Raw genomic sequence first — 11,623 nt, 5'->3', positions numbered from 1 at the left:
TTATAGGTTAAATTTTGAAAACAAACAAAAGTTCATACAATTAAATAGTAAACAATAATCCAGCTGAAATATATACGTTTTTGTTTTTAAACTCACAGTACATAAAGTAGCTTCATTAAAAATGTACGTGTAACTTTTGCAGGCCTACTTTATTGTGGAACAATACAAAATATACATTTTTTGCAAACAAACATGTGGATATTTTTTCTGATTATAGACCCAAGTATTCTTTATTCGGACTAATAAAGGTAAATGTAATAAGCCATATGCCTCCCCGAGTAATATAAAATGACAATAAACACCACCATCTTTAACATTAAAAAATACTATATTTTTTTTAGAACTATATGTACATTTTTGCCCTTTCCACTAATATTCTTAACCTTAATGTCACTGAAAATTCTAACTTAAAAGATAATTAAGACTACCAAATTATTCTCCACATTATACGCTAATGAAATATATTTCCCAGTTTTTAACTTATTGAAATCCCAGTTCATCATCGCTTTTCTAAACATGTTATAATCAAATGTATTGCAATAAGAAAGTTGCGAGAGTGGTGTTGAGAAAGTAGGTTTTTTATAATTAGTAATTTCTACACTAGTACAAAAATATTTCAATGCTCACTTTTGGCATGAACATTACTGTAAGAAAAGATTCAGCAGCTAAACTATACGCACATATATTTTGCTGTATTTGTTTCACTGGTTGATTTGAATAAACTATTTCTATACAAAACATAATCAATAAATGTAATTGAAAACTCTATTTTAAAATATGTCTGCCGTATAAACAAAAGCTCGTTGTTTTCTATTACAACACTAAAATTGTAACAATTGCGTCAACTGGCCATTGTGTGTCGTAATCATTTTTATAATCTCGCTTAGCTTGAAACTATTCAATATCGCTGTATAATAATACAATAAATGTGTTCTACTTGGTTGAATTCTTAAATGAAACGAACTTGGTCTTTTGATGCCATCTTAATGTAACGTGATGTTACGTTTAACTTTATTATCGACAGTCAAATAATCAATTAATATTAAATTTTACATAAAACTATTTAACAAACACATTACTGACTTTAATACATCGTTATGTTGTGTCTTTTATTCAGTGTTTTAACAAGTGTACATTTTTAGCACTTCTAGCTGTAGGAAAACTATACATGTTAACATCATGCACGCCATACATTTGTTTGCGATTCTTATCATTTTACATACCAAGTGTGACATACTGTCTTCCTTAGCAGACGATACTCTATTTAATGCAGCACTTTACAAACCAGCTTTTCAATCGTCGGTGTTTCAAGGCAATTCTGCTGAAAGAGGAAATGATGGTAGGATGCGAGGCGAGATGAACAGTGGAAATTGTATGCACACATTGTGTCAGAACAACAGTTGGTGGATGGTGGATCTCATGGACGATTATGTCATTCATGGAATTTTTCTCACCAACAGGTAATCCAATTTTATATACATGTATTCAAATGTTTTAGTTCTTATTTTATTTATTTTTATTTTAAAAACCACTTACAAGATAATTATATAAAGCGATTAAATTTCATACATTTTAAAGATATAAAAGAAATTGTTGGTGGTATTTAAAACATTATAAAATTTTCATATTTGATATCTCTGTCTGATAACTAAAAGACAAAATAAATATGTTTATGTTTATTCTAAAATGTATTATACACATCCACACATCCACACTCGATACACACAACCACACGTATACACACTCAGTATTATACTTCTCCTCAATCTGTATTATGTTATAACCCCAGGGGTGACTGGTATGCAACAGCCATCAAGCTGAACAATTTCCAGATTGACGTGTTTAAAACAGACCCCAGACTAGCACCGCCCTTCCCTTTAGACTCTGGAGACATTTGTTACAACCAGACAGCACCTGTTGGTACAGGCAACTACACCTGGAACTGTGCCAGACCTACTGTTGGTCGTTACCTGCGCCTCATTAAGTCAGTCGTTTTGTGGTTCTGTCTACAAACAATTTTTTTAATGAAAATTTGAATTAAAATGTCTATAGTTTTTCAACTGCCAATATAAAATGTTACTATTCACACACAGATCCAATGATGAATGTCTCCATATGTGTGAGATGCAAGTGATGGCCTCAATTTTAAAATCACGAGTCAGAAATTTTAAACTTTACCAAAACAAGAAACTAAACATGACGTCACTACTTAACCTTACCGTGTCCAAACCTTTGTTGTGTGGCTCTCAATGTTTACAGAAACACTTCACGGGCGGTTGTACTGCTTTCAACTGGTTCCCTGCTACACGACTGTGTCTATTGTTTTATCTTGATCCTAGAATAACATCACTTGTATCTCAACTTGTGTCAGTGTCTGGTGCCCAGTTCTATATTATGACTTACTAGACGACAATGAAAAAATTACCTTGTAACAAATTTGCTAAAACTTAGTAGGGGACATAGTTTAAATTAAACACTGTAGTGTCAATTTTTGACTTGTTTAAGAGTTTCGTGTCTCGAGAGTTTGTGTAGCCTTTTTTCCCGTATTTTGTGATTTTATTCAGTTTAAATAAATTGGAAAAACCCTAACAGCAACAAATATTTGTGTATAAAATGTCTCCGCAACACATACCCTTCTTCTTTACTATTCTCCGCTCTTCCATGAAAAGGTAGACCAACACTTGTAAATTGTTTGATTTTTTTCAATTTATCCACGTCACTCAAAATCAAGTGAAATGATTGATGTATTATATTTTAGTACTACAATAAAAATTCTAAACAAAATCTCTCAAAAAGGTTTCGAAGGGTCCACGAAATATTTTTAAAAAATCATATGCCGTGCTATAAAAATAAAAACTGTTATAAAATTTGATGTTTTTTTTTTTGGACTTAACAAATAATTTTCATAATTGACGTTTTAGTACATTAGTAGCTAAATAGAATTTTTAAAAGGCAACATCGGTAAATCGTTTTTTTTCATAAATGTGTTTAACACGTATAATTTTATTCAAGATATTTTTATCTTTAAAGTTTTGATAACACATAATAAAACTTGAGCGTTTCAAAAATACGACTATGGAGTTTTTTTATATAGCATATCAATTTCGTTTAGCTTTTAGTGATTGTTCTGACTAACATTAAGGATTGGATATCATTCGTAGAAATGAAGCTTTCAGTGCAAATGAAAAAGACCCTGTGATGTAAATGGATTTTCAAATTTTTAATGTTATAACACCTAGATATTTATTTGAGTTTTGTGTTATTCGCTCTATACATGTAAACTCTGTAAGTTTTATTTATATTGTAGTTATAAACAATCAATAGCTAAGTGCAAGCTCAATAGCAATTGTAATATATGTCAAACATTTGCAAATGGCTGTGGCGATAGATAGGATAAATAGAATGGTGGCGCTACAAACGCTCACTGAATTACATCAGGCGTGCGATTTCACTGCAAATAAAAATTTCAGTTACGGCCCCCAAAGGCTCACATAGGCCGCTGAGGGCCATGTAATACGTTTTGGTTTTAATAATCAGAAAAATTAACCAAGATTAGATTATTAACTGGGATGTTTCATTTTCTCCGTAAAAAAATCTAAACAGTTTTGTCACTTTGCGAATGATGCAATTAGCATCTATTTTTAGACGATCTAATCAGAAATTAAAATTGATATTCTAAAAGTACATTAGTATTGCAACACATTGCATAAGTCACACTGATGTTTATAACACGTCAAATATTTTTTTTCTACGTGTTAAAGAAAAAGTCCTGTTGATTTGCGTAACTTTAGCGAATGTTGCAATCTGTATCATTGTTTCAGGATGCTATGTGGCGCTCTGGGTTATCCTGTGAGTATTATGGCGCCTATGTTAGTTTTAAGGAGCCATGGGCCGTACGCGGCGTCTCTGCGGTAGTGTAATCGGGGGCTCCAGAGAGCGCCCCTATACGTCACTGACATATGGGCGGTCAGCGAAGTCTGTTCTACTTCATTTTTTCTGTTAGTGATTAACGTACACTCAAAATTTTCATGCGGTAGTGTAGGAAAAACGTGTATATAAATATAAATATATATATATATATATATATATATATATATATATATATATATATATATATATATATATATATATATATATATATATATATATATATATATATATATATATATATATATAAACATATGTATATATATATATATTTATATATATATATATATGTATACATATATATGTCTATATATATATTGAAAAGGAAAAAATAAGTTATTTCCATTACACTTAATCAACTGGTCTGAAATAAAATCGATTTAAGGCGTTCAAGCTTAAGCTTTTTGTTTCTCCGAGTAATGCATTGATTGCACTCATGCATCACGAAACAACGTTAAATAGAAGAATAAAATTAGTGTTTCGATGGTTAAATTTTCTTTACAACTATTAATTGATTCGGGGAATTCTTTTTTTTACGAGGCTCTGAAATGCTGACGTATGCGAAGGTAGTTAAGCGGGTAAAAAAATCATTGTTTATTGCCTTCACCGACACCAAAGCGGTATCAATGTTTATAGAAATCAGTACGTATTTGGCATAAAACACACAGCACTAAATGTTATATCGCTGGTTATAAAAAACGAAGCAGTGTGTTTAATTCTCATTTTATAGTTATAATTATTTGTTACACGGTGTATCGTTTTGATTGTATTTTAATATCTACCTTTGCTTACTGATGTTGTCAAACATTAGTTTTGCGCTATTTTAGATAACTATTTAAAAAAAAAAACACATTATAAGTAAGAATGAATCTAAAAGCTGTAAATACGTTTAGGCCTGTTGATTCACTATTTCCCTCCCTCCCTATACTCCACCATGTTTTTTGTTATCAACAGGAATCCCGTTCAAAACAATTAATTTAGTTCGAAAACTTTTATTTCCCCCTGGCTAACAAGACTTGAATTAACGAGAGAGAGAACGAGAACTTATAAGTTCTTTTGTCTCAAGAGTTAAAATGAGCCATACCCACAGCATTTATAAACATAGGGTAAAAGCTGAATGATTAATTCAATAACAGCTATAAAATCATAATATTTTTATCCAATTGAGTAAAACAAACATTATTTAAAAAAATAAAACAATAACATTTACAGAAAAAGGCCAGAAATAGTCAAATCTGAGTCTGATATACAAATATCATATTAATTAAGCATTTAATAATGTATACGTGTTGCTAGTACATTTATCTAAAATCTAGTGTTTATAAAATATCTCTTCCATACCCTAATTATTTGAATTACATTATTTGTCTTTAATCTGGTATTTGTCCTTATACTAACAACCAATAGAGACCTACGTGAGAGAAAATATTTTAAATATTTTAATATCTTTCTTTGACGGTCAAATTAAGACTTTTGTATACACGCACAATCCATGAAGGCTTATAATTGGTTTTATAATATGGACGAATATTTTCGTATAGTATAATTTACTCAACGTAACATTATAACCGTAATGACAAACCGACATACTTGTATACCATATGTAATTGAATTTAATTATTTACCCTCTTCGATATAGTCAACTAATATCTATATAATTAATAGGCGATTGAAATCTGAATCAGAATATGAACATTTTAGGCGAATGTAGTTCATGACCACAGACTGAACAAATATTACAAGCCATGTATAAGCCTACTGATAGTATGGTCAGATCTAAAAATAATGCCTTCAGATAATGTCAAAATAAGCTAATTACTTAAAGGCAGGTTGTCGATAAAAATAGGTCAGTATTAAATAAGATTGATTCTTTTAGCATGAAATACTTTCGACACAAATATATATATATATATATATATATATATATATATATATATATATATATATATATATATATATATATATATATATATATATATATATAAATCAGAATACAATAACTCTTACTTAATAACTCTTATCTTATTAATAACTAAGATCACATGTATTATTATTATTATCATTTTAATGTCAGATTCGAACCTTGATAGTTCGAGCCAACAATGTTATATTACACAATTACAAAGAGTAGTCAAATTGTCCAAATACTAAATAGAAATATACATTGATATGTCTGGCTATTATCTTAAAGTTAGGCACAATCAATATACTTAGAGAAAAGTACATGTAGAGCTCGTAAACGGCATAAGAAATGTTAAATACTCTATGAGTCAGAGAACACTAAACTCAATCCCTAGCGTTTGTACATTGTTTTGTTTGTGGAAGAGTTTTCTGTGTGGTAAGGTGCACTTGGCACATTCTAGGGGATGGGAAAGGGGGATCTGTGGTCGGAATTCTATATTTTCTAAAAACGTTATAATATTTTACGATCACGTCCAGAAGACGGTAGACGTGCTTAGGGCGGGGTAGATGTTGTTTGATTTATAGGCCTACTATTACACAGTAATTGTTAACATCGTTACTGCTTTCGTTTTATTTTGTTAACGTACAAACAATGTCTAAATGGTTCGGTAACCAACAATAGAATGTCGCTGGAGAAAGTTTATGTTTTATGATATAATTTAGTGACATTTCAGTGAGCGATACAGCTGGTTAATCCAGTATAACCCAGTTAGGGACTAATGATCATGTTAATTCGACTAATTATCTAAAAGTATTTTCTGTTAGTGTTTGTAGCTGTTTACAAAAACACTCACATAAATTACAATTGCTGTCCTTTTAATATAGTATTTAGCATGTCTCTATTAATCACAGACCTCAGTTTTTTTAACTATAATTTAATATTACTAACAATCGCAGTTATATTTTAGCATAGATCTTCATTGAAGTAACCTTCCTTGGAAATTATGAATACTATACGGTTTCATACATTGTGTTTGTCAGTTTTGTTTTATGCATGTATCTGCAAATTACATAAACATCTATCATGTGTATAACATAGTGATGTAGTTGATGTGTAGAAGTTTAAATTTTAAAGTATAGGTTTGTTGAGTACATACATTCCAAACCTCTCGCAATTAGTAGACAGATGTCATAAAAATGTAATGTATACAATGTCAGTGCGGATTTGGCAAAAGCAGCACGTACCACGACTAGCTCTAAGAGAAACAAAAAGCGACATCCACATTTGATATGTCAAGAAAAGATTATATAGGTAATACTATACCCATTTCTCTTTAAAAAAATAAAAAAATAAAAATAAAAAAAGAAACAGATCGACTTCAAACTATAGTGTGAGGATGCATTAGCATGTAACTAGACAAGTTAGAGCTTTTAATGTTCGGTTCCCATTCAAAAAAAAAATTCTATAAACTATTATGATCCGATGCGACTCGTCGAACTCAGTTGGGTCCATTGACGAACCTGAAAATCTCGCTAAGAATAATGTCCTGCTTGATTAAATGACACTATCGATCTTTTGCTTGCTTAGACAATCCAATGTATCGAAATATAAAAATCAATTAAAACACTGTGATGTAAATTGATTCTAAAACTTTTAATGTTATAATAGCTATCTATTCGAGTTTTCATGTTATTCGTGCTACACACATAAACTCTGGAGGTTTTATTTATGGTTTAAACACAAAACAATCATTAACTAAGTTCAAGCTCAAGCTCAATAGCAATAGTATTGTGTGTCGAATATTTGCAAATGGCTGTGTTGTTAGGACACATGATGCATGTTTGCTTGAACAACTTATACAACGCAGCTCTTTACAATCCAGCTTTCCAATCGTCGACTACTGGGGCTGGACCTCGATGAAAGGAAATGACGACGGTTCCAGAGTGGCAGCAACTGGTGCACAATAGAATAATTTATCTCGTCTTTACGTTCAAATATATACGTATGCATATCTTAATCTAAATCCTTATTCATATTGACATCCTCTCACAAATCAACACCATAATCAACATACACATCCACAATAACGTGCATATGCACACGTATATACACTTACAATAGTGCTCGCACATCCACATCCACGTCCACAATCCATATCTACAATCCACACCCATACCCACACCCACACCCACACCCACACCCAACACCCACATAACACTACTCCCAAACCCACAAGCACACCCAAAAGCACACCCACACCCACACCTACAACTATATATATATGTATTTTGTATATATATATATATATATATATATATATATGATTTATGTGTATATATACATAACGTATTTTTCAGGTATTTATCTCCGCCTTCTCAATAGGAAAACGATTAATTTACTTTTACTTTGTATATACACACACCCTTTACACTATCGATTGTAAATGCAAACGAAAAGGAAAGAATAAGTTATTTCTATTACACAAACTCAACTTGTCTGAAATAAAATCGATTTCAGACGCTCTAGCTTAACCTTCCTGTTTCTCTGAGTAAAACACTCATAGCACTCATGCATCGCTAAACATCGCTAAAATACGTGTTATGGATGGTTAAATTTTCTTGACAATGATTAATTCATTTTGGAATTATTTATTTATTTATTTATTTTTTTGGCTACACGAATAACGAGGCTCTGAAATGCTATTTCATGTATAGACTGCTGACGTAGGCGGAGGTTGTTAAGAGGATTAAAATGAAATTATTGTTTATTGCCTTCACCGATCACAAAGCGGTATCATTGTTTATAGAAATCAGTAAGTATTTAGCATAAAACACACTGCGCTAAATGGTATATAGCTGGTTAAAATAAACTGAACAGTGTGTTTATTTCTTATTTTATGGTTATAATTATTATAAACGGTGTGTCGTTTTGAATACAAAATTGCATTTTAATTTCTACTTTTGCTTACTGATATTGTCGAACATTAGTTTGACGCTGTTTTTGATAACTATTTTAAAGAACCAACACACACACACAGTAACAATGAATCTAAAAGTGTTAAAGCTGTCCACACGTTTAGGCCTGTTGATTCACTTCTTCATGGCGTCTTTGGGACAAGATGCATTATTCAACGTAGCTATTTTCAAACCAGCTTTTCAGTCGTCGGTGTACCTTGATTGGTATGCGGAAAAAGGAAATGATGGTAAAGATATAAACTATGTGAACTGTATGCATACTATCAATGAAAATATCAGTTGGTGGATGCAGGGGCGGAACTACAGTGCCGCCAGACCCCGCAATGCGTGGGGGCCCACGCCATTTAGGGGCCCAGAGCCGACCATAATAAATTTTTTTATAGTTAAAAAAAAAGTAAATTTTCTTTCATTTTTGACTTGATAGTTGTTTTGTAAAAAATTACCGTAGCTGCGGTTGGATTATCTTTATTCTATAGACACCACCCCACACTCTTGTATCTTCTTTTTCCCTTTGTTTTTAAACAACTTTGAAAGCCGAGTCTTTCATCTACAATTAAACGTATCAAAGATAAGCAAATGTTCAAACCATGACTTATTTCCCTTTTTAAAAAATAGTCAAATAGGGGTGATCATAAGCACGTTTTAATAGATTTGTACTAAACAAATTAAAAAGCAATTACTTCTCTTAATTATTATTTTTTTTTTAATAAGTAATTACTAAAGAATGATAATGTATAAAAAGGAAATGTATTGAGATGTATTAAATCAATAATATTTAGAAAATTAATAATATAACTACAAAAAAAAAACCAAAAATAAACATAACACGAGACACCATTACTTATACAAAGCTTTCATGTTTTATATTATTTTGACCGACGAGTTTATACGAGGACTTCTATTAAAAATTAATTAACACTGGTTTTTCACAAAACACGCTAATGCACTTACACACATGACATGATGTTGAACATTTTTATAATTGATGTTTTTTTCAAATTTCGAACAGGACAGCAACGAGTATCCTATGTTCGTATTATGTTATTGTATATATATATATACAATTTTTTAGGCCCCCCATATATATATATATATATATATATATATATATGGGGGGCCTAAAAAAATTTTTTTGCGGGGTGGCCCTTTTTTTCTAGTTCCGCCACTGGGTGGATGGTGGACTTGCTGGACGCTTACGTCATCAGCTCAATAGTTCTGACCAATTTGTAAGTTGATGATATGATTATAATTTTACTGTTATTATTTAAATATATATTAGGCCACGTTTCAGACCACGTTTAATCTTATTTTAAAATCATTGAATGCACTGATTTGCTTAATAAATTTTACCTAACTCTAGGAGTTTAAATAATTTAAAAAAATAGAAACTATTTTGATAAAATTTAGTTTTGAAATAACATTGTTGAAGTAAGAAAAATTAATAAAATAATAAAACAAAAATATGTTTATAACAGAGGGAATGCATGCTGTATATTTCTATATGCAAGATAGAAATAATTAATACCGTGAGAGTATAAATAAAGCCGTATTAGTAATACAGTAATATGTCTACGTTATTCAGAGACAACGGGGCTGGTATAAAGTAAGATAAACTACTGGTCCATATAAAAATTATGCATCTATAAAACTATCTACCTGGCATTTGACATGTATTTTGTTATGATTTCAGAAACGCCAATAACGTAACTGCTGCCAGATTAAACCATTTCCAGATTGATGTGTTTAAAAAAGATCCTAGACTGGTCTCAACCTTTCCTTTAGAGTCTGGAGACATTTGTTACAACCAGACAGTTCCGCTTACAATTGGAACCTTTACATGGAACTGTAGCAAGCCACTGGTTGGTCGTTACGTGCGGTTAGTCAGGTTAGTTTTGTTAAGTCAGTTATATCAGAAATTACCTTAAATCATGTAACTCTTGTATTTTATAAAACGGATACAATATTCAACTTCTAAATGTGTATCTTAAGTTTAAAAAGGTCACGTTCAAATGACCCTTCAGATTTTAAAATGGAACTTTATTTTTTTATGAAAGTATAAGCTATTGAAACACGCGTAACAATAAGCCCTATGATATAAACGCATGTGACAAAAAAACCACTCTGATCAATTGGGCAAAGGCGTTTTAATTAATAAGCGTTTTTCTATTCATGTGGGCTATCTAAGTTAGGGTACTTAAGGGAAAATATTTGCATGCATCAGGGACTCTTCTTAACATATGGTTGCCATGGAAACGGTGGCCATCTAAAAAAAAGAGTCTATGTATTTATGTCGCCACTTCCTGATTCGTGTCAAAACGCGCCTTTTTTGAAGTTTAAAATTACACAGCAACATGATGTATCTATCTATATTCATCAGATACACCAAAGACGAGCTCAATTTTTGTGAGCTGCAAGTGATGGCCGCCTTAACAACACTACAATCCTGCGATTATAAAGTTTACGAAAACAAGAAACTAACCATGACGTCCATAATAAACATGACAATGCCCAGCCCCTTGTTATGTGGCTCCCAATGTCTTGAGAAACGTTACACAGACGGCTGTACTGCTTTCAACTGGTTCCCTTCTACACGTCTGTGTCAACTGTTGAATGTTGACCCAAGAGATACCACTGTTGTAACTAAACTTGTCTCAGTCTCTGATGGCCAGTTCTATATTATAAAATACTAAACATGATGCAGCAAGTCTATTTATGAAGATAATATATTAAAACTACAATGAGCGGACGTTGGTGCAGACCAAACTCGAGTTTAAAAAAAAACCAGTTAGTTCTTAAAGATCTGGTTCGCTTAACAATA

At 31.4% G+C, this 11,623-nt stretch overlaps 1 protein-coding gene across 1 annotated transcript; it reads left to right on the top strand.

Moving 5' to 3' along the window:
- The first annotated feature begins 1,177 nt into the window (after positions 1-1,177).
- On the top strand, positions 1,178-2,406 carry LOC131935632 (fucolectin-like). Its single transcript, XM_059292135.1, has 3 exons — positions 1,178-1,460; positions 1,790-1,984; positions 2,094-2,406. The coding sequence occupies exons 1-3, from the start codon at positions 1,180-1,182 to the stop codon at positions 2,404-2,406; spliced, it is 789 nt and encodes a 262-aa protein (XP_059148118.1). The 5' UTR covers positions 1,178-1,179.
- The last annotated feature ends 9,217 nt before the right edge of the window (positions 2,407-11,623 follow it).

This window comes from Physella acuta, unplaced genomic scaffold, assembly GCF_028476545.2.
Source record: "Physella acuta isolate Inbredline_101_S28 unplaced genomic scaffold, ASM2847654v3 ptg000150l, whole genome shotgun sequence".
Taxonomy (NCBI): domain Eukaryota; kingdom Metazoa; phylum Mollusca; class Gastropoda; family Physidae; genus Physella; species Physella acuta.
The sequence above is the reverse complement of the archived record's forward strand: the minus strand, read 5'-3'. Positions and strand labels throughout refer to the sequence as shown.

Bases quoted from the DNA above. Each gene is read 5' to 3' on its own strand.
- LOC131935632 (XM_059292135.1), top strand. From the start codon at position 1,180: ATGCACGCCATACATTTGTTTGCGATTCTTATCATTTTACATACCAAG. The intron at 1,461-1,789 runs GTAATCCAATTT...TTATAACCCCAG, and splicing joins GGAATTTTTCTCACCAACAG to GGGTGACTGGTATGCAACAG. The intron at 1,985-2,093 runs GTCAGTCGTTTT...ATTCACACACAG, and splicing joins CGTTACCTGCGCCTCATTAA to ATCCAATGATGAATGTCTCC.